The following is a 23,405-nucleotide window of genomic DNA, read 5'->3' as shown; positions in this document are numbered from 1 at the left end:
GGCGCAATCCTGGAGTCCAGGGATCGAGTCCCACATCGGGCTCCCGGCATGGAGCCTGCCTCTCCCTCCTCCTGTGTCTCTGCCTTTCTCTCTCTCTCTCTCTGTCTATCATAAATAAATAAATCTTTAAAAAAAAAAAAAAGATTTGAAACTATATTCTCTCTCTCTTTTTTTTCTGAAACTATATTCTCAATCATCCCCAAAGTCACCAGGTCTGAAAGGGACAGGGGCATAGATATGTTTGTCCTGTGGGCTGTGGTTCAACACAGACTGACTTTGCCAATAAAAGACATCCACATGTACAGCGACCAAAGCAAAAGGACACATTCCCTTTATTTTGATCCCCAATAATAGTCAAGGTAGAAATACTACTTGTAAGAAAGTAGTGCTTGTAAGAAAGATGATTGTGTAAAATAATCCGTGTTCATATAAAAGACAAAAGTAATATCTGAATCTTATGCACAAATGCATCCCAGGTCCATATGTTCTTTAAGGCCCACGAGAAAAGCCATCTTTCCACAAAGACTTCACTCCCAACTTTGTCTTTAACATGGCAGACTGAAAACATGCTTTATCCAGTTTCTTCTCTGCTCCCACTGTTAATACACAAGGAGAACAGGAGAGGAGACAAGCATGTATGAACAATATTGGAAAGATGAGGAACACAGAGAATAGGGACTGAGTAGAAGAAGCTGCATTAGCTGCATTCTAGGTGTCTACAGAGTTCAAAATCTTTACCCTTGGGGCACCTGCGTGGTTCAGTTGGTTAAGCATATTACTCTTGATTTCAGTTCAGGTATGATCTTAGGGTCATGGGGTCAAGCCCTGTGTCAGGGTCTGCACTCAGCAGGGAGTCTGTTTCTCTCCTCTCTCTACCCCCTCTCCTTGCTCCAATGCATGCACATGCACTCTCTCTCAAATAAATAACAAATCTTAAAACAAAATAAAACAAATAAATATAAAAAACCTCCTTACCCTCAAGAGGCAGGCGAGGCTGTGATACTACACACCCAGGAACCAGAGGCATATGTAGGGTCCAGAACTGGACACTGGGCTTGACTGGAACTCTGTACCCTAAGTGGTTAGTCCAAGTTTTGTTCCAGAGGGAAGCTATGGATGTCTGATGAACATCAGAATTGAGCAGGAGGATTCAGTTTGGCTGGAAGTTAGTCAACTCTGGGGATTTTCAGCTATGTAAGCCAGTCAAGTCTCCTTGTTTTTTTTTTTTTTTTTTTTTTTTTTTTTTAAGTCTCCTTGTTTTAAGCTAACTGAGTTAGGTCCCTGTCACTTACAATGGAAGGAGTCCACAGTAATACAACCTCATTTTAGGCAGATGTCAGACACTATTTAGTGCCAACTACTCAGAAAAGCCTCAAAAAACACTATGGAATTCAGAGTGCATATTAAAGGAACTCCACTTAAGCCATTCTAAACGTGGCCACCAACCTTGATAGAAGAGCTCCTCTGTATTTCCCCCCTCCCCATATTAAAACTTAAGCCGCTCATTCAAGAGGAACAGCACCCACTGAACCCCCAAGTGTCTTTCTTGGTCTCCTAAAATCTTAACATTCAATAAACTGCCCTGCTCTCTCAGAGCAGAGCTTATAGAGGCAGCAGAGCTACGGCTATCTCTTATTACTAGAAGGAAGCACTGACCTGGTGGTGGAAGGAGAGCCCCTCCTGGTCTGTCCCCTAACAACGGGGACTTGGCAGGAAGGGGGGGATGAGAGCCCGGGAAGGACTGCTTTCCAGGGGTTGGAAGAAGTGGAGGCAGCTTGCCCACGACAGGGGTGTTCCTGCCTTGAAATGAGGAATGATTACTAGCCAAAGACTCGGGAGTTTCAAAGCCTGGAAAAATAAAGAAAACGATTGGTCACCAGAAGTCTGCTGCAGAGATTGGTGAGCTGTACAAAGGACCCAGGGAATTCAAGGAAGACTAGCATTTTTCTGACTTAGAGGTTTCTATGACCAAAGAGACAGGATATTAATTAGATTGTTGCAGTCATCATTAGATATATATACAAATATCAAATCATTACGCTGCATACCTGAAAGTAATATACTCTGTCCATCATACTTCAATCAATCAATTAATCAGTTAATAAACTACATAAGCACTCAGGAAAAAAAAAACCCTATTGTGTTTTAATTTTAAAACTTGGACAAAGTACAACAAAAAATGTACAAAAAATAAAATATATTCCATATTTAATAAGATGAATGATTTCTTGAAAGCTCTGACATGGCCCTGGAACTTCAACTATGTTTTCCCACAGGGACAAGTGGTTATTATTTTCTTCTCACCTACTTTAACTCAAAACAAGTAAAATGAAGTCACCATTTTAAGGAGTTTGGCTCGTATCTGGAATGCTCATTACATCCTTCAAGATTAGGAACTTCTTTATGTTTACCCCACACTTAAAAAAAATTTACAAATGTATCAATTAACAAGCTGAAACTGCAAATCACAAAACTAACCTGATAGGGGCATAGAAACTATATAGAGAAGTCATTCCATTTATATATTAAAAATCGGATTGAAAACAATGTTTAGTTGCGCCTGGGTGGCTCAGTTGGTTAAGCTTCTGCCTTCTGCTGAGGTAATAATCCCAACATCTTGGGATCGAGCCTTGCTCAGCCGAGAGTCTTCTTCTCCCCCCACACCCTACTCTTGCATGCTCATGGTCTCTTTCTCTCTCTCTCAAGAAAATAAAATCTTTAAAAAAAAAAAAAAAAGGGAAATTTAGCTTCAAAAGAAGCATTTTAGTCTATAAAGGTTACACATTAAAATAGTCTAGTTCCGGGATCCCTGGGGGGCGCAGCGGTTTGGCACCTGCCTTTGGCCCAGGGCGCAATCCTGGAGACCCGGGATCGAATCCCACATCAGGCTCCCGGTGCATGGAGCCTGCTTCTCCCTCCGCCTGTGTCTCTGCCTCTCTCTCTCTCTGTGACTATCATAAATAAATAAAAAATTTAAAAAAAAAATTTAAAAAAAAATAAAATAAAATAAAATAGTCTAGTTCCTACGTAGAATATGTTTCTATCAGATACCTTTATATTATAGAAGAATAGTCTCTCAATTAAATAAAAAGTTCTTACTTTTCTTTCACATACAGATTTTCAGAAAGGATTTCCTGTGGTTTAAAATGGGGAAGGAGAAGGAACAGTGCCAAATACCTTCCAGCTGCCCTTTCCTGGTCGTCAGGTAGTCAATAAGCAGGTTCAACTCATTCCCATACAGATGCTTTCCCTCAGTCAACAGGAAGAGAAGGTGCTGAATGTCTGAAGGGACAGAGTAGCTGGTAAGGTGCTCCCGAGCCAAGAAGTCATCCACCAGATCTCCAGCCCGCAGAGCAACTCTAGTACGTTCCTGCTGCTCCCGTTTAGAGAAAAATCTCCTGTATTCTTTAGCCACCAGCACCAGGGCATCTTCCAGGGGCATATGGCGATGAACTAGGGATGAGAAAGAGCCTGCTTTATATCAAATGGGTGCCCTGATTCCTTTTAAAATCAGAAAATAACATAGTTAATCAACTACATGTTGTTTAAGCTGTGTCAGCTTTTGGTACAGATGTGACCATCTACTGATCCAACTAGACTGGGACCCTCCAAAGCAGGTGCCCTGTCGATTTCAAAATCAAACATGACATTGTTTCAAAATTATAAAATGTGCAGCTTAGTTTATCGTTTTCATACAGACCCACAGATGAGACAGAAAGGCGGGGTGGGGGAGAGGGGGAAACAGGTGCCATGTGTACCAATGAGAATTCTTAATGCTAATTATATCTAGCTTTAAAAAAGACAGGATACAACCTCAACCATCACTGGCTACTAGAAAAGTTTAAGGGGAGAAAAATCCTAAAAGTGAAGGTATTTTAGTTCCAGCAAACTGGGTGGACAACTTGAGATAAGACAGATTCACAGAAGAAAGTGGAAGAACAGAACCTTTAGAGAGGTGAGCAGGTGAAAAACGAGGCTGCTGGTTTTCATTACACATATTGTAGTGTTCATCTCTTCACTCTGTATATGTAATACTTTAATAAAAGGCAGACAGACAGACAGACAGAATGTGGTGCAGACTTCAAGGCTATGTCACTGTAGGCTAAGGAGTAACCCACAATCCTCTATCTGGCTCTGCAGTCTTTAGCTCAGGCATATGGGATCTTAAATCGTGTTAAAAGCCTTTCCAGATAGGGTCAGGAGTGCTCTGGGGCCTAAATATTACACATAAAAAAATTCTAGACTCCAGGAATGACTTTTACGTAACTTAATGGCTACAGTCAATGCACAGGTGTCTTCTAATCTCTCCTAGGTATACCTACTGAGAATAAGACTTCATAAAAGTAGATGGGAGGCCCCTACCCTGTCTTGCCATTTTTAACTGACTTTTGAACAAATTTAGGACCCAAAGGACACTATGAAGTTTTAGCAGAGATTATGGTATTTGGTTAAATCTTAAACTGTTTATTAAGGTTACATTTAGGAAGAAATATGAATGTATATTTGCCTACAGGTGTTAAGGTTTCATTGTTTGTCTTAAATGTTTGTCTTAGCATAGAAGCAGCTCCATGGGCTTCTTAATAATGGCTGCATGCAAGGTATAAAACAAACTGTCAGCAATAAAACAATGAGAAAGGCCAGCAAAGACTAATTTTGCTAAAATTAGTAGCTTATAAGAGAAAAGAGAATGTCCTTTTTATGTATCATCTGAGTTCAATAATTAAATTCATGGATGAGAAATGAAATATGAACCTATTAATACTATTCTAGACATGAAAAACCCTTCTCTGAATTTGAAACATGGTAAAAATAGATCACATGCTTTTTTGAAGTAGTACTGGTTTTTACAAGTGTTTTAGTATTTAACAAATTATTCAATGTATCTACTTTTGTAGTAATTTCCTAAATGGTGTTGCACGAATGTAAACATATGTGATTAGTCTTCTGCACAACCTGTTAACTTAAATCATTCCCCATCCCCACCCCCACCCCCAGGAGGTTGGGATTTGTAATTTTGAAAGTATGCCTTTTCTTTCACATTTTCAGAACTTACATGTTACATAAATGTGATTTAGTCTTATTATTTGTTTAAAACACATTAGACATTTTCTATGTTTAGAAAAACCATAGTTTCACACTCTTGGGAACAGTACTGAACAAGAGCTGGCTAGGTGGGTATAGGTGGCTACAAAGAAGCAAAACAAATGGAGTGGCAGGAAAAGATGTCCTGGCATCCCCCCAATTGTGGGGAGCCAACTGTTTCTCACTATTGTTTTTTCAAACCCAACATTATAGCTGAATTATAGGATATCCATCTGACACTGACTTCTCTGAAGGCTCCAGAAGCCACAGGCAACTACTAGTGCTCCACTAGGTCTCTACCCAGGGGAATGGTCTCCTGACTTCCCAGTGAGAATCTTACATTGCTATGGAGACTCAAGCTGAGATGGGCCTGTTGGAAAAGCCTGCCTGGCTGCTGCCTACCCAGAGAGGAAGGAAGCAGGGTTGGCTTGCATCTTATACAGCCTGGCACACAGGAGCAACTTAGTAAGTGTGGACTGCACAGAGCAGCATCAAGAGCTTCTATAAAGACAAGAGGACTACAGAACTCATGCTCATCTGGGTCTGACTCTAAGGAAGCTACTGAGAAACCCTCCATAAGGCAGACCCTCCTCTCTAAAAGCAACAGTTCTGACCAGCAGAGGAAAGATGAGTGTGATCTAGGATGTGTGCATCTGCCTACGTTTATGTATTTTAGGGAAGAAAAAAGAGTCCATTTTTGTGCATTCTCACGAGCCGAAGAATAATGAAATGTTTGAGAGATCACAGGAAAGGCAAAGTCAGCAAGAAAGATAGTCTAAGAAAATGCACGAACATAGTATCTTTTAGACTTCCATTGAGGGCAGAAAAGATGGTGGTGAGATTTGGTCAAAAGTTCTGCATAAGAGAACTGACTTGTTACATAATATTTTGGACAAAATATTCTAGATTCTTAAATAAGAAGCAATAAAGATGATTTAAGCTTTAATTATACTAATACACAAGAGAGTACTTTGTGATACCTATTCAAGTCAACTTCTCAACTAGATCCAGTTTAGTTACTGACAAATGTGAACCTTCAAAGTATACCAGCATACAAAGAAAAACTATTACATTTTTAAAAGCAGAATCCATTTTAAGTGATAGTTCTAGATTGAGCTAAACTTACTTTTGATAGACTCATGAAGCATAATTACGGTGCAAGAGGAAAGTTTTACATTAGACTGTTCAACAAGAATGCAAAACGGGGACCCGTCATCCTTAACTTCCTGGAGCGCTCGCATAAGGCTCGACTCAGAGGAGAGGTGAATCATTTCCACCACAAGGTCATGATCCTGCAACCGATGACCTATGCCTGTTGCATATTCCCTTAAAAACAAAACATACACCACACACAACACACACGTAAAAGGTAGGTTATTTTCAATCAAACAAAAGAAGAAAAAAAAAAGCCAATGTCACCAAGCAGCTGTGGAATAGATATTTGATGACAAATATAAGTGACATGTAAGATACTATATTTTTGCTGTACTTGGATAAGTGAAGTAGAAGATGCTGCATTTTTTTTTTAATTGTGCATGCCCTGCAACTTGTTTTCATTCTTAGACACACTGAAAACATGAACAATAATACATTATCTTGGGCAGCCCAGGTGGCTCAGCGGTTTAACGCCTGCCTTCAGCCCAGGGCATGTTCCTGGAGACCCAGGATCGAGTCCCACATCGGGCTTCCTGCATGGAGCCTGCTGCTCTCTCTGCCTGCTTCTCCCTCTGCCTGCGTCTCTGCCTCTCTCTCTCTCTCTCTCTGTGTCTCTCATGAATAAAGAAATAAAATCTTTAAAAATAATAATAATAATAATAATACATTATCTGTTTGATGGAACAGGTTAAGAGAACTGGAGGCAACTCTAACCAAAGGAAACTTACTTTTTAAAAAAATGTGGTGTTCTCATATGGTTGATTATGTACAGAATTTTACAAAGAAAGCACAGTACGTCAAAGCCATGTTTTTGTGTGGCATAATACAATGGATAAGCACCACAAACGTGGCCCGTGTTTTTCAAGATGGAATCATTCAAGTGTTATTCGATTTATTTCAATTTAAAGACCATGAAAGAAATATAAGATTGAAAGAACAGATAAGATTATCTTCAGAATAATAAGAATGCTCATCTACAACTAGTTCCTAGGACAGACCGATATTGTTGAGATCACTACCACTGTGACAATTCCTTGCTAACAAGTAAATGGATGAAGGGTGGTTGGCTGGCTCAAACAGTAGAGCATGCAACTCTTGATTTGGGGTTGTTGAGTTCAAGCCTCAAGTTGAGGGTAGATAAATAAATAAACAAATAATTAAGTAAATGTATAGACAAACAAAGAATAAATGGATGATACTGGAGTTAACCATCTCTACCATTATCAACCATCCCTTAACCAACCTTGGATCAAACCCCAGAGTCATCTCACTCCCAATTTCTCAGCCTTGGTCTTCAACTCCTAAAGAATCTATCCCAGACCTCTCCTTTGGGTTAATGCTTCCCTCCCTGCCCAATACTTGCTTAGAAACCTGCACAGAAACTTAGAAGCCTCAAATGACATAATTCCCTGAAACATTGATTCACCTCCTTGGAGCCCACGATGGTAGTCTGCTCTTCCTCTTATGTATCCTCTGCTTAAAGCAGAAACAACTCTTAGCATATCCCTTCTTCCACTTGTTATTTATGGACGTGTTTTACCTTACTAGGCTGAATGTGGTACAAAAGAGGAACTGTCAATTATCTGCATGTTCCTCACAGTGCTTAGCACAGAGTTTTACATATAACAGGTATACATTAAATGCATGTTCTGTGAATTAAAAATTAAAATCAGGGCCAGAAAAATGCTTTCCAGGCAATTTAGGAGTATGGGTGATTTCAGAAAACAAATTCAAGAGGTAAACAAGAAAAACAAGACCATGGTTCATATTTACACAATGACAGCCCAGGAGTCAAAACTATCACAATAGGGCACCCCAGGTGGCTCAGTGGTTTAGCGCCGCCTTCAGCCCAAGGCCTTATCCTGGAGACCCGAATCGAGTCCTGCGTCAGGCTCCCTGTGTGGAGTCTGCTTCTCCCTCTCCCTGTGTCTCTGCCTCTCTCATGAATAAATAAATAATATATATATATAAAAACTATCACAATAGGGGTGACTGGGTGGCTCAGTTGGCTGAGCATCTGTCTTCTGCTCAGGTCATGATTTCAGGGTCCTGGGATTAAGTCCTATATCTGGCTCTCTGCTCAATGGGGAGCCTGCTTCTTCCACTCTCTCTGCCCCTCCACCTGCTTATGCTCTATCTCAAATAAATAAAATAAAATCTTAAAAAAAAAAAAACCATCAACAGTAATAATTCATGTTGGAGAACACGATTTGAAAATTAATTATTGTTTTGAAGTATAAAGGAATGAATTAGCCAACCAATGTATCACAAATCTTTTCAATATCAAAGACAACAGAGCAGGCAGCAACGCCTAGTTCTTTGACTCTCTGGCAAATGCATGTGGCAGAGGAATCCCTAAGCTACACCCACCGAGGGTCCTAATCCGTGGCTAAATGCCAGAACTGTGAATGCCAGGCAGAGAAGCAGTTTCTGAATACCACCCCAGATGGAAGGGGAGAAGAAAAGCAATCTTGAGGACTCCTTTCCACCACATAACACTGCACTCCAGTCAACACCAGCCAGCCTGACTCTAGTGTTGGGAGACTGGCAAGGGCATAAGGGTGCAGGAGTCAAACAGCCACTCGAGCCCATCACAATTCTAAAAGAGCTATGAGGTACTACAGGTCTGATGTGATGCTACAAGTTCCAAGAAAGCTGATTTTAGTCAAAGATTAATGTAGTTTCCCTGGCTGATGCAAACTACTATAGCAAAGTTGCTAAATGTTGAGGGAAAACCAAGTCACTATGCATGCTGAGTCTTTACTGCCTCTGGTTCAAAATTGGTTTATATTACCACATGATCAAATTAATCCAGGGCATGTCTGGTTGTCTTTCAATTATTAAAGGGAAATCCCATAATTTTCTAATGTAAAAGGAATTGGCCTCTCCCACCCTCCCCATGCTGTGACTGACCTCATTTCTTCTAGTATTCTGTCTCCCAAGATCCAACCCAAATACCCTCCAAATGAAATGAAGCTATAATTTTGCTTTCACAAACCTTACTGTAAAGATGCTATCTACACATAAGTTAGATGTCTGTAAAGCAAATATCACAGAATAAGAATTCGGAGTCATTTTAAGATTGCCGATTTTCAAATAAAATGAGAATACCAATGTTGCCTTCATGCTGAGTTATATTTTGTGTGTGCTTGGTCTCCTGTTCAGGAATGATTAGTTATCATGGCTGAGTCTGCAGTATCATGCACTCAGCACCTAGCCTGGAGTAAGTGTGCATGCCTCCAACCAACCATTTGTCTACACATTCTTTGCCAAGCACTATGAAACCTGACAACCCAGAGACACAATTATCGTCACACATCACCCCTGTCTGCCTTCAAGTGCCAGCCAACAGTGCTCAAGATCAGGGCATTACACAGACCTAAAGGATGAGCTGGAGACAGACATGAGGGCAGGAGACCAGGTTATAGTTGCACTTTAGTGGCCTGCATGAATTACAGGTATTAAGTGGCCTATACAAGTTACACGTTAGTTGGCCTGCACAAGTTCCAGATGGAGAAGAAGGATTGAGCATCCCCCACTGAAGGAAAAACAGCAAGGACAAAGGATGCAAGGAATTCAACAAGTAGTTAAGAAATGAGAAACACCCATCTCTGAAATTAACAGTGAGGCCAACTTGTGGCATCCCACACTAGACTGTCAATGCCCCAAGGCAAAGGTTGGTATGTTATTTTCATTAAAGTATCCCCAGATAGTCCCTGGCATATGGAACCCAGGCTATTTTCAGGTTGGGTTTTTTCCCCTGATTATGAAATTGATAGATATTCATTGTAGAAAACTGAGTAAGATAGTAATCATCAGAAACCTCCCCAGCCACCAGTTTGGTAAACCCAACAGCAGAGTCTTGTAATTCTTAGAGCAATGTTCTAACAGCATTTCAAGAGTCTTTCAACCCTGAGTGACTTTTATGTATGTAAGGTTGAATACTTATTATTCCATTTGTACACATTTTCATTTGGCAAGCTAAAAAAAAATAAATGTACCTCTGTTCGTTGTTGATATAAACAATAACGCAATCTGAAGGCCTTTCTCGATCACGTTCTTTCTGAACCACTTGATAAAAGTGCTGGAAAAGCCCCTCTTTCCGAGTGTCCCTAATGCTGGCATCATCTGAAAAATATTGACATGTTCATGCTCTTGCAAGGGCAAAAACAATCACTGAAGGTTTTCAGAATTTTTACAAAAGTGTAAATGAAAGGCAACACCTCTATAAAGAATAGATGAGGAAAACATAAGGAGAATCGCAGCAAGACTCTTACCTAACTGAGTGGTCTGGGGTCGTTCATGGTTCTCTTCGTTCCGTTTTGAATAATCAGCCACATTCCGCCATAATTCTTTAATGCTATTGGATGCATGAAAACATAATAGTTTGTGCAAACGCAGTTTCCCTCTAAATGTGTCCCCAAAAGCCAAAAATAAATACCAGGTCACTGGCACAATATGTATGTACCAAAAGAAAGGCTGTATTTACACAGACGTAGAAAGACGCTCAATAATCCGTTCTCATTTTAGAAATATTATGAATTTCTGAGATGTTTCTGCCCTCTCCTACTCACTTCGTCTTGCCTGTTATGACGAAATGTACTACATGGAGCCATTGATCTTTGTCAAGTCAGACTATGAAATTCATACTTGAAGGTGTGTAATTTGAAGAAAAGGAGATAATTTTATCAGACATGTATATCTTTTGAAGAAGAGGTGCTTATCTCTGAGGGTCTTCATTGGATATGGGTAAAAAATGAGTCAACGAGGTCTGTTCACTTACTCCTAAACACTCTACAGCTCCTGTGAGCCAGCTATTTTCCCTTGCTAAAGGCATGCAAAATAGTGCACAGATGCTGGGTAATCTATTAGCCATCTAAAGTAGTCCCCTTTGCTGTGATTTAACAGAAGAAAGGGGGAATTCGCTGCACTCTGTACCCTAAATCAGGCATTTTTACTGCAGCTCTCCAGCATCCAGACACCAATGTGTCTGTCCATAAGGAGTGTCCTGCCAGGGAGAGAACCACCTCGGCAGGCAGCAATTAGTTCCTTTCTCACCAGAGGCATCACGCTGCATGGCAAAGCAGCCACGGAACACGCTCAAACCATGACTATTCAGCAAGCTGCCAGCAAACGTCAATCCCGTTGCTCTTCCCCTGTACAATTTTCATTTGGGTTCTTGTCCACATCCAATTCCCTGACACAGCAGAGACACAGTTCCAGACTTTCAGAGGCAAAGCTTTTGCCTGAATCTATGCCTCCGCTACTGCCTGACAATCGTGAGCTACACGAGATGTTTCCTTCCCCCATGCAAACTTTATCTTTGTCTACTGTCTCTGACAAACACTAGCCATTGCCTCCAGAGGCCATTCCTCAAGCTGCCTTTCTCTACCCCTTGCTAGGCTGTGTTCTTGCTGGCTTTCCCTCAAACTTTAAATGCTTTCTTTTAATGAAGTAGTATGTAAACTGTTGACCACCACCCTAAGTAAAAGTGATAAAAGGGATGGAGGGGTGCACCCGAGCCTGGTATGTGGTCATTCAGGAAAGGCAGTATGATGCTGAAATTCTTATTCCCTGGGTATGAATCTCAGTGCTATCACTTAGTAATTGAGTAAGCTCAAACAAGTTACTTAACACTGCTATGCCTCAGTTTTCCCACGCACAAAATGGGGCTATTAGAATCTACACGGAAGTGCTGCTATAAGGATTAAATGAGTTAATGCAGGTAAAGTCCTTAGAATGATGTCTAATGCACAACAAGCCTTCAACAGATGTAAGCCATTATCATCCATCTCTGCCTTTAGGCTTCTTTCACACCAAAGTTAAGAAAATCCCTCCTTCAGAAGATCGCCTACTGGTGCAAGTATTCTGAGTCTCACTGTCAGGAAATGTTACCTGAGACAGACTAATCCCCATTAACAGTCACTCCTGAATTCTATACTTCCAACTGCTTCCGCAGTCGAGGAAGGCATTTTTCAATTTTGAATTATTAATCTAATCTGACACAAATCTCATCTTTAATGCAGGCAAGAGAGAGGCCCTGTCAAGGTTCATACATATAAAAATCAATTCAAATACAGTTCAAGGAAAACTGCTTTTACCAAAACTACAGAGGTAGATCCAAAGCAAGAATCCTGAAGTACCATGTTGATTTACCTACTTAGTTACTCAGAACTCCACCTTTGAATGTGAAAGAGTAAACAAAGTAAGACCACCTTCAAAACGGGTCTATAAACTGTGGAATCCTACATGGTGGTCAACAATCCTCCATGACTTACTGTTACGTGAAAGAAGCAAGTTCTAGAACAATATACCAGTGTGAGCTACTTCAGTTAAAAACAAGGAAGGGGGGCAGCCCTGGTGGCACAGAGGTTTAGTGCCACCTGCAGCTCGGGGTGTGATCCTGGAGACCTGGGATCGAGTCCCACATTGGGCTCCCTGCATGGAGCCTGCTTCTCCCTCTGCAGGTGTCTCTACCTCTCTCTCTCTATGAATAAATAAATAAATCTTTAAAAAAAACAAAAACAAAAACAAGGGGTGGGTGCCTGGGTGGCTCAGTCGGTTAAACGTCTGCCTTCAGCTTTAGGTCATGACTTCTAGGGTCTTGGGATGAGCCCAGAGTCTGGCTTCCTGCTCAGCAGGGAGCCTACTTCTCCCTCTCTCTCTGCCACTTCCCCTGCTTGTGCTCTGTCTCTCTGTCAAATAAATAAATTCTTTTAAAAGAGGGGGTGAGTTGAACTGGGGAGGGCTCTGAAAGGGATTTTTACTTTTTATTATCAAACACTTTTACATCTGTTTGTCCAATCCTGAGGGGTAGGGTGGGGGGCACATGCGAGAGAGTGGGCGGGAGAACAGGCAGAGACAGAGTTTCAAATACTCCGAGCTAAGCTCAAGCCCAACACGGGGCTTGAGTTCATGGCCTTGATATCATGACCTGAGATGAGATCAATAGTCGGATGCTTAACCAACTGAGACACCCAGGCGCCTCAAATCATTTTTATTTTTGACTTTATTTATACTGGAATACTAATTCACCTCACAACTAAAATAAATTTGCATTTTTAGAGCATATACCCATGGGCAGATGGTAGCACAAAAAAGGTGGGGAGGTGGGGAAGAAGGGAGTTGAGGGCCTGCTGCAGCAGGTCACTCACTCGGAGCTCACAGAGGGGCTCCAGTAGTCGAGTCCCTTCAGTCTGGATTTGTTTTAGTTACTACAGTCCAAATGAGTATGGAAAGGGACAAGTTAAAGCAGAATGGCTTAATACGATTGAGTTGACCTGAGGGACTTCCCCAAAAGCAAATATTAATAGCATCAATTTTAACAAACACATAAGTTTGCACAGTAAGAATACATCTAAATTACTACTAAAGCTTTTAGCAAATTGAGCCACAACAATAAAACTTTACCTTAGCATGTCTTCACCCTCCTTTAAGTAGCCCTCTTGGGGAGAATAAGAAGTCGGCAGAAAAGGTTTATATGGCTTGCTGCTAAAAAACCAACAAAGACAAAATTACACTTAAGAAGAAATTATTTCCCATAGCCCACACGTTAGCTTCCAACGTGCTGGTATACTCAAAGGTGATTAAATCTTCAGTTAAACTGGATTTTTAAAACTCGAACAGTGCTTTTCTCCAGACTTTTTTTTTCTTTTCAGAATTTCTATTCTATTTTGTAATGCCTATTTCTATTTTTGTCTAGTTTGTTTGTTCAACTGCTTTTCCAGAGTTGACAACTGAAGGCACAGCTCACAAGAAAAGACCACTATAAATTCACCAGCAGAAAAAGGCTTCAACATAATGAACCAGATTTACCCAAATGAACTGAATTAAATGTAAAAGAAAAGTAAGAATGTAATGCTGGCAGTGTTTGGTAATTTTAAAAAGTCTATTTTTTTTTTAAAGCTTCCCTTTGATAGATGCTCTACCAACATCACCATAAATTTTCATTAATTATCTGCCACTTATAATGTATCTGACACTAACTCCACAATGGCGCTTATGAAAGAACGTTCCTGAATGATCTGTGTGCATCGATTCTAAGCACTCAAGGTCCTCGATTAAGACCACTGTTATGTTATATGCCAAACGCATCTGACACATGTCGACACCGTCTTCCTCGTTTAAAAGTTGTGTGGTTAATGAATAACACAGATTGAAATCTAAGACAAAAATCAGGGGCAAAATCGAAGAAGAAAACGTCTCCTCCAAATTGTTAGCTGAGAAACAAGAGGTTGAACAAGATTAATTATTATGAATTTGGACCGAGAGGGTTAAAGAGTTATTAGAAAGCTTTCCTTTTCCAAAAAGGATCAGGAGCACAGATGCTCCACTCGACCCTCTTCTCAATGATCCTAGCCAAGTTTGAAGGCCATGAGAAGGAATAAGCAGATGGTTCAATGTGAGTAAGTCAAAAGGAAGTTGCATTTGCCTTATTCGGCTTCCTAGCAACTAGACTGAATGATGCCAAGAAAGCCAGCCGGCTCTAAGGAGAAACGCTGCAGGACACTTGGAACCCAGCGGTCGGGCAGGGGAGAGAAGGCCCCCAGACACCCTCACCTGGCAAAACAAATCCAGAGCCTACTGACACCCACACTTCCCACCTTATCAGGACCTTCCCCTTCCCTTGTAGTTCTCACTTCAGCCTACCCTGGCCACACTAATGACAGCCACTTGACTACTAGGACAACCTTTCAAACTCCAGTAACATCAGATGAGCAGTCTGGCCCAGCCATCAAAGAATAACTTCCCACTTCTCCATGGGAGAGAAGGCCCAACGCACTCAACACACCTCAGCCAGCTGGACAAAGGATTCTGCAGGCCAAAAGACCCGCGTTCAAACACTGCAGCCCAAGCACTGAGAAAGGCAGACGTGTACGCTGGCTGGAATCCCAGAGACCTGAGAAACATCCCTCCAGAGCCACAGTGTTCCTTTTCTCCTCCCTAAAAACATCCCCTAAGTACCAGGAGGCTGGGGGTTCCCAAATGGGCTGCTTAGAGGAATCACATTCAGGCAGGAATTGTCTTTGTGTAAGTACATAAATTGAAACATGAAATATATCCGCAATATGACACAAATGGCCAAAGGAAGGCTTGGAAATTATTGATCATTGCAAGGTTACCCTAAGCCCTGGCAATACCACTGTATTTTACCACATACTCTGGGCCCCTAACTGGTGGCACCCAATAAAACTTTAGTTCTGGGGTCCCTGGGTGGCTCAGAGGTTTAGCGACTGCCTTCAGCCCAGGGCATGATCCTGGAGTGCTGGGATTGAGTCCCGCGTTAGGCTCCCTGCATGGAGCCTGCTTCTCCCTCTGCCTGTGTGTGTGTCTCTCATGAATGAATAAACAAAATCTTAAAAAAAAAAAAAAAAAAACTTTAGTTCCTCTCCTACTCAGTGGGTAGTAGGTCAGTCTCTGTCAAACAGAAAATGGGACTTAGAAATGTATCTTGGGAAATGATTACGGTTTCCAAGATGTTCAATGAAGATGTTTTCAATGTATTATATTTAAGCCTTATAACAACCAAAGCTGGGTATTATCAACCTCCCCATACTTTTTAGAAACAGATGAGGAAACCGAGGGTCATGGCCCCCTGACTTTCTACACAGCTAAGCTATAAAGCACAAATTCAAATCCAGATGTGTCTGACTTTAAAACCCAGGCTCCCTCTAATAACTCCTACACCAAAAACTCTGGGCTTAATGCAGGAGGTCTGCAAGTAAAAGAAACATAGGAAAAGAAATGAAAGGAGGACAAATATAAGGGATAAAGATGTTAAGCCATTCTATCTTTTTATGGAAAGTAAATTCACGTGGGCATAAAAAACTCGCATTTGAGAACATAGAGAGTATGGCAGAGGGCTCCACGGTGAAATGGCTGTCTGTCCATGCCTCTCCTGGCCATGCTCCAGCAGGGCTTCGCCTCCTGCACACATCTGGGTGGACCACCTAAGGAAGAGCAATTCAAAATTCAACCCTCAAGACTGATGTGGAGGAACTAGAATTCTTATACGCCACTACTACGAAAGTAAAATTGTACAATTACTTCAGAGAATCATCTGGCAGTTTCCTAAAAGGTGAGACACATAATCCAGCCAGTCCATTCCTAGATATTTACCCAATAAAAATGAAAGCACAAATCTACACAAAAACTTGTACATGAACCTTCACAGCAGCTTTATTTGCAAGAGTCAAAAACTAGAAATGTCTAACCCACAGGAAGATGGGAAAACAAACTGTGGTATACCCACAGGTCGTAAGCCTGCCCAAGCCACCGTAACAAAACACCATTGTCTGGTTGGCTAAAACAATAGAAACTTATTCTATCATTCTTCTGCAGGCAGAAGTCCAGGATCAGGATGTCAGCATGGTCCAGACCTAGTGACAGCTCTGTTCCTGGCTTGCAAAGGCCACCTCCTTGCCGGGCCCTCACACAGCCCTTCAACACTGCATGCGCATGGAGAGGACTCTTCTTCTTACTTTTAAGGCCACCAATCTTACAGGATTAGGGTTCCACACTTGTGACCTTATTTAACCTTACCCAGTTCCAAAAAGCCCTATCTCCAAATAAAGTCACATTGGGGATTAGGGCTCCAACATGTGATTATAGGGAACACAATTCAGTCCATGGCACCATAAAATGGAGTACTACTCGGTAACAAAGAAATGGAAGTACTGATTCGCCCAAACAATACGGATAAATCAAAATAATTGTACTAAAGGAAACCAGAAACTTCTTTATAAAAATGTAACTATAGGATCCCATTTAAATAACTCATAAATCTTATACACAATATATAAAAATTTATAGAAAATGCAAGCTAATCTTTCGTGATAAAAGTGACAGACCAGTTGTTGCCAAGAGAAGGGGGAATGATAATGATGAATAAGTAAACTTTGGGGACAGCTGTGTTCATTACCTTGACTGTAGTGCCTGTCATCCACATGTCAAAACTCAAGTTGTACATTTTAAATATGTGTAGTGTATTTACTATACCAATGTTACACATCAATAATCATATATTGATAAGGCTAAAAAAATCCAAGCCTTTCTCCCCCAGCTTTGTTTTCTCACTCTTTATTAACATGTATTCTCTTTCTTTCCTTTTTTTTTTTTTTTAAAGTTTACTTATTTGGGATCCCTGGGTGGCGCAGCAGTTTAGCGCCTGCCTTTGGCCAGGGGCGCGATCCTGGAGACCCGGGATCGAATCCCACATAGGGCTCCCGGTGCATGGAGCCTGTTTCTCCCTCTGCCTGTGTCTCTACCTCTCTCTCTCTGTGTGTGTGACTATCATAAAAAAAAATAAATAAATAAAAATTTAAAAAAAAAATAAAGTTTACTTATTTACTTTTAAATAATCTCTACATCCAATGTGGGGCTCAAACTCATAACTCCAAGATCATGAGTCACATGGTTTTGACTGAGGCAGCCACACGCCCTAACATCAACATGTTTTCAGTGTGTTTCAAGTTTTAGTGTTGGTCAGAAATCATGCAGATTCTGAGGTCTTTACATGGAGAGAACCTTACACAGAACCTTACACGTCTATGGAAACAGCCCACCGAAACACTTTCTCGTTATTTCATTAAATGTACATGTCAGTCCCAAAGCCTCCAGGAATGCTAGTACGATTATTTTTAACTTGTTACTATTGTATCTCAATTACTTTAACTTATTAGACAGCTGATCTATTAAGTTCTCAGGGTAGGACCCACTGGGGATAAATTTTAAAATTAAAAAGATTTTTAAGAATCTACTCTTAGAAGTTCCATCATAATTTCAAATTTCACTGAAAACAATTTGAATTTTAACACTCCTCTGGAGAAATTTCAATCGAGCCTCCAGAAATAGGAAAAGAGTAGTATCACGGCATTGTCAAAGGACACAAACCAAAAAAATGTCAAAGACTTCCTCTATGATATTCTAAAAAAAAAAAAAAAAAAAAAAAAAAAAACCCACCACAACTCAGGGTAAATACACAGCTAAACACAGTGTCACCATGCAATTCAGCAATCACACCCAACTGATTTGAAAACGTACATCCACACAAAAACCTCCACATGAATGTTTATATCAGCTTTATTCATAATGGCCAAAGCCTGGAAGCAACCAAGATGCCCTTCAATAGGTGACATAGATAAACAAGCTGGCACATCCAGACAATGAATATTATTAAGCGATAAAAAGAAAAGAGTATCAAGCCACAAAAAGACTTGGCTAAATCTTAAATGCATATTGCTAAGTGAAAGAAGCCAGTCTAAACAGGCTACATACTATATAGTTCCAATTATATGACATTCTGGAAAAGGCAAAACTATAGAGATGGGTGAAAAGATCAGTGGTTGCCAGAGGTTTGACAGGATGGAATTGAAAAGGTGAAGCACAGGGGTTTTTTCCAGGCGGTGAAATTATTCTGCATGATACAGTGATGGTGGATACATGACACTATGCATTTGTCAAAACCCACTGAACTTCACAGCATAAAGAGTGAGCCTTAATGTATGCAGATTTTAACAAATCATTTAGGAAGTCGAGAGAATCCCAGGATGGAATACAGAATGTGACAAAACAATTACAAATTGTCTATGAATGTATGAAACCACCTCACGGAAGGGAGGGAGGGAAAAGGTAGGAGCTCACCTTTGTACAGCTTTGCAGAGAGCCCAGTGGGATAGGATTTGGCCCACGGCTGTAGTTTCCAACCCTTGCTCTAAAGCCTAACGAGGCCCTCAAGTGGTAACTTTCAGAAGCCTGTGAAAGGAGGACCATGTGATGTGGGATCTGTGCCACAGGGAAGAAGGCCAGACCCATGGCTTTGCCCGCATCTGGTCCAGAGTCGATGCCAAAGTCCTGATCCGGACTTAAAAGATACCTAACACCCAGCCCCCACCCTCCCCCAGCCCCCAACCCCGTCTGACCTAATTCTCTACTTCCACCTGTACTCCTGGGGAGCTCTCCCCATGACAACTGGCATGCCTTCTAGCTGCTTCCTCCAGTGCCTTGCCCCTTGCAGGTCCCTCTGTCTTCAACACCCCCTCCCCAAATACCCACATGGCTGGCTCCCCGGCTTCCAGCCAGGGCTCTGCCCAAATGTCACCTTCTCTGTCAGGCTCTCCCTCACCTTCCCCACCACCTGTGCTCCCTGCCCCTCTGATCCAGCTTCACTTTTGTCCGTGTCATTCATACACACACACACACACACACACACACACACACATTTTAAAAATAAACTTTACTTTTTACAACAGTTCTAGATTTTCAGAAAAATCGTAAAGATGATACTATATAAGAAAGTTCCCATATAACCTACACTTAGTTTCCCCCATTATTAACATCTTACATTTGGGGTACATTTGTTACAACTAGTGAACCAACACCGATACACTATTATTAAAAGAAGTCCATACTTTATTCTGATTTCCTCAGTTTTTACCTACTGCCTTCTTCTCTGGTCCAGGATACCACATTTCATTTTTTGGTCCTATCTCCCTAGGCTCCTCTTGTCTGAAGCAGTTTCTCAGACTTTCCTGGTTTTTGATGGCCTCGACAGTGTTGAGGAACACTGGCCACATACTACATATTTTTACTTCTTTGTGTATTATCTCACTCCAAGGAGGAAGGTAAGTTTCTAGAAGACAGGGCTTTTGTCTGTCTATGGTTTCTCCGGCAACTGGAATGGGGCTTGCCACAATATAAGTGTTCAACAAATAACTGCAGAATTTATGAATTTGCTCAAATGAATTATTTTTTTCAACTCTAAAACTCTCTAGACTTTCAGGTTTCATAGAATCCAGTCCTTCTCATTTAACACACGAAGACAATTAGGTATCAAGGGGTTAGGTAACATTCTTTTGTTTTTTAAGATTTATTTATTTGAGAGAGAAAGAGAGAGAGTTCATGGAAGCAGTGAGGAGGGGCAGAGGGAGAGGGAGAGAATCCTCAAGCAGATTCCTTGCTAAGTGTGAGCCCAACATAGGGCTCAATCCCATGACCCGGAGATGTCCACCAACTGAGCCACCCAGATACCCCGGGTTAGGTAACTTTCTAGTTACAGGAACCAGAACTGGAACTTCCTCAACCTTTTGTGACTGTCACACCCAGAAAATCCATACTTCACTGTACACAAGGACCCTACAATCAGTATCAGTCCAACACTTCAAGTTGCCCACAGGGAACTTGGGAGCTGATACTCATTCTCAGCAACCTCAAAAGATTTTTCTGCAGAATGGTATTTATTTGGGTCAATGACTTGAATATTTTATTGCATTTTGCCCTTATTATTTTATAAACATTAAGTAAAAAAAAAAAAATGCCAACACCAATACTTAGAGAAGTCATCTAGCAAGTGACAAACAGGACTGAAATCTTTCAGGTCAAATCAGATTCTTCTGAATAGGTTTTGGCTGATCACCTGAAACCACACCAAGTGCTAGAAAACCTCATGAATGGCAGTGTGTAAATGGAGAGACATGAATAGCTTGTCACATGAGATAGACAGTTCTATTTTTTACTCATTCCTTCCTCTTGAGTATCTTTTCAGGAAAAGGTATCAAGGAATCCCCCCATTCACTATACTTGTTTGGCAACTTTTAAACATGTGCTTTAGCAATAACCAAACAGGAATCCAGTAATTGCTAAATAAAATGTAATAAGCATGAACTTCAAATGTGTCCTTTCTCAACTCACCCAGTGCCCAGTATATACTATGCTCTAAATAAATATTTACAGAACACATGAAGATGAAGTGATTCAAAACCTTATTAGAAATGAACAATATGGGGGATGCCTGGGTGGTTCAGTTAGTTAAGCATCCAACTCTTGATTTTGGCAAAGGTCATAATCCCAGGGTCAAGAGATCATGTAGTGTGCTGGGCTCCACAATGGGCATGGAGGCTGCTTAAGATTCTCTCCCTCTCCCTCTCCCATCTGAAAGAAGAGAAGAGAAGAGAAGAGAAGAGAAGAGAAGAGAAGAGAAGAGAAGAGAAAAGAAAGAAAAGAAAAGAAAAGAAAAGAAAAGAAAAGAAAAGAAAAGAAAAGAAAGAGCTACATAAACATGGAAAATTTACTTCTAGTGCTTCTACTCTTCTATATATCCCATGCAACTACAAGATATTAAAACAAATACTCTTTAGGAAGTATTCCTTGCCAAATCTGTATTCTGGGAAAATTTATGAATTTTAAGTGTATCAAACAGATAGCCTTGGGAAATTTTTACTTTGTGTTTTTTATTCTGTCTTCTTCCAAAAACCTTACAGGTGCTAAGAATGTCAATTGACATATGTTAACCTCTCATTAAGCAGTATCATTGGGGGATCCCTGGGTGGCGCAGCGGTTTAACGCCTGCCTTTGGCCCAGGGCGTGATCCTGGAGACCCGGGATTGAATCCCACGTCGGGCTCCCCGTGCATGGAGCCTGCTTCTCCCTCTGCCTCTCTCTCTCTCTCTCTGTGTATGACTATCATAAATAAAAATTTTTTAAAAAGCAGTATCATTGGGACATAAGACAGTTCATACACATACACAGACACACACACACGCACGTAATGTCAAAGCATTTCACTTTACACTTTTTCTAATGGGCCTTTCTAAAATGTACTAAACTCCCCTTGTCCTTCTTCAACAGCTGAAAGTCTTTCATCATTTGTCTGTTTGTTGGCTATTCAAGGTCAATTATGACCAACATGACCATATTTTCTCAAATGTAAGACCTGCACTTTTTGTTTTCCATATATGAAATTAGGGATCCTTCTTATAATAATACATACATTTGATGTTGTGTATTTTCCTTTTAAAAGTTACTATTAAGGGGTGCCTCGGTGTCTCACTCAGTTAAGTGGCTGCCTTTGGCTCAGGTCATAATCCTGGAGTCCTGGGATCAAGCCCTGCATCAGGCTTCCCTGCTTAGTAGTCTGCTTCTCTCTCTCCCTATGACCCTCCCCCCTTACTGATGCTCTCGCTCACTCTCTCAAATGAATAAATAAAAAATCTTAAAAAAAAAAAAAAAAAGAAGCTACTATTAAGATGAATGATTTTTCTTTCCAATTGGAACTATATCTCAGAATAACCAAACTGTTTACAAGGGGATATTATAGAAGTAGTCCAACTAATAAATAATGAGAAAATAATGGAATAAAAAATTATCAAACATCCTGCAACAACCAGTAAATAAATGGACCTAGACAAAAATCAATGGTTGCTAACAACATATACAGAAAGACAACTAGGCATTAAGATTCTTTTTCTTTTTTTTTTTTAAGATTTTATTTATTTATGCATGAGAGACACACAGAGAGAAAGAGGCAGAGACACAGGTGAGGGAAAAACAGGCTCTATACCGGGAGCTGGATGGACATGGGACTCGACCCCAGGTCTCCAGGATCACGCCCTGGGCTGAAGGCAGTGCTAAACCACTGAGCTACGGAGGCTGCCCAGCATTAAGATTCTTCTCAATAGAAGTGCAGATCACTTTTGGAATGAATTATGTTGCCAAAAAAAGAACATGAATCCTGTCACAATTCTAGACCTGTCTCTAATTTGCTGGAAGTACAAGAGGGAGAAAGACAAGTTAAATGACTCTACAACGTGTGCCTTCATGGCTCAGTTGGTTAAGCATCTGAGCCTACAGCTCAGGTCATGATCCTGGTGTACTGGGATCAAGCCCCAAGTCAGGCTCCCTGCTCAGAGGGGAGTCTGCTTCTCCCTCTCCCTGTGCTCCTACCCCCTGCTGTGCTTTCTCATTTGCTCTCTTTCACAAATAAATAAGTAAAATATTAAAAAAAAAATGACACCACAAGATGCAACTGGCCTAGACTGTGGGAAACTCTATCTAGGAGACAAAGGACTTGCTTCTTTAATAACAACAAAATACAAAAAAAAAAAAAAAAAAAAAGAGGGAACCTATAGATTTTAGACGTAAGAGATGTCAACCACTACAGAACATTGCCAAGGACAGACCATTAGGTCACAAAACAAGTCTTAATAATTTTAGAAACATTGAAATCATAAAAAGTATCTTTTACTGGTCATAATAAAATGAAATTAGAAAAGAAAAAAAAAATGAAATTAGACATCAATAACTGAAGAAAAACTGAAAAATCCTAAAAAACAGAGAAATTCATACCCTTTTAAACAACAACAGGTCAAAGAAACCACAGTGAAAATCAGAAA

The 23,405-nt window shown here is 40.7% G+C and overlaps 1 protein-coding gene across 1 annotated transcript in view; it reads right to left on the bottom strand.

The window, feature by feature from the left end:
- LOC140596216 (uncharacterized) overlaps nt 1–23,405 on the bottom strand; it is a 42,921-nt gene that overhangs the window by 4,541 nt on the left and 14,975 nt on the right. The window contains exons 3-8 of the mRNA XM_072744214.1: nt 13,648–13,728; nt 10,515–10,597; nt 10,239–10,365; nt 6,209–6,408; nt 3,178–3,453; nt 1,657–1,848 (exon numbers count right to left, since the gene is read on the bottom strand). Coding sequence (XP_072600315.1) covers nt 1,657–1,848; nt 3,178–3,453; nt 6,209–6,408; nt 10,239–10,365; nt 10,515–10,597; nt 13,648–13,728 — 959 coding nt within the window. The remainder of the gene's footprint in view (nt 1–1,656; nt 1,849–3,177; nt 3,454–6,208; nt 6,409–10,238; nt 10,366–10,514; nt 10,598–13,647; nt 13,729–23,405) is intronic.

Source organism: Vulpes vulpes, chromosome 2, assembly GCF_048418805.1.
Source record: "Vulpes vulpes isolate BD-2025 chromosome 2, VulVul3, whole genome shotgun sequence".
Lineage (NCBI taxonomy): Eukaryota > Metazoa > Chordata > Mammalia > Carnivora > Canidae > Vulpes > Vulpes vulpes.
This window is presented reverse-complemented; position numbering and strand designations above follow the sequence as displayed.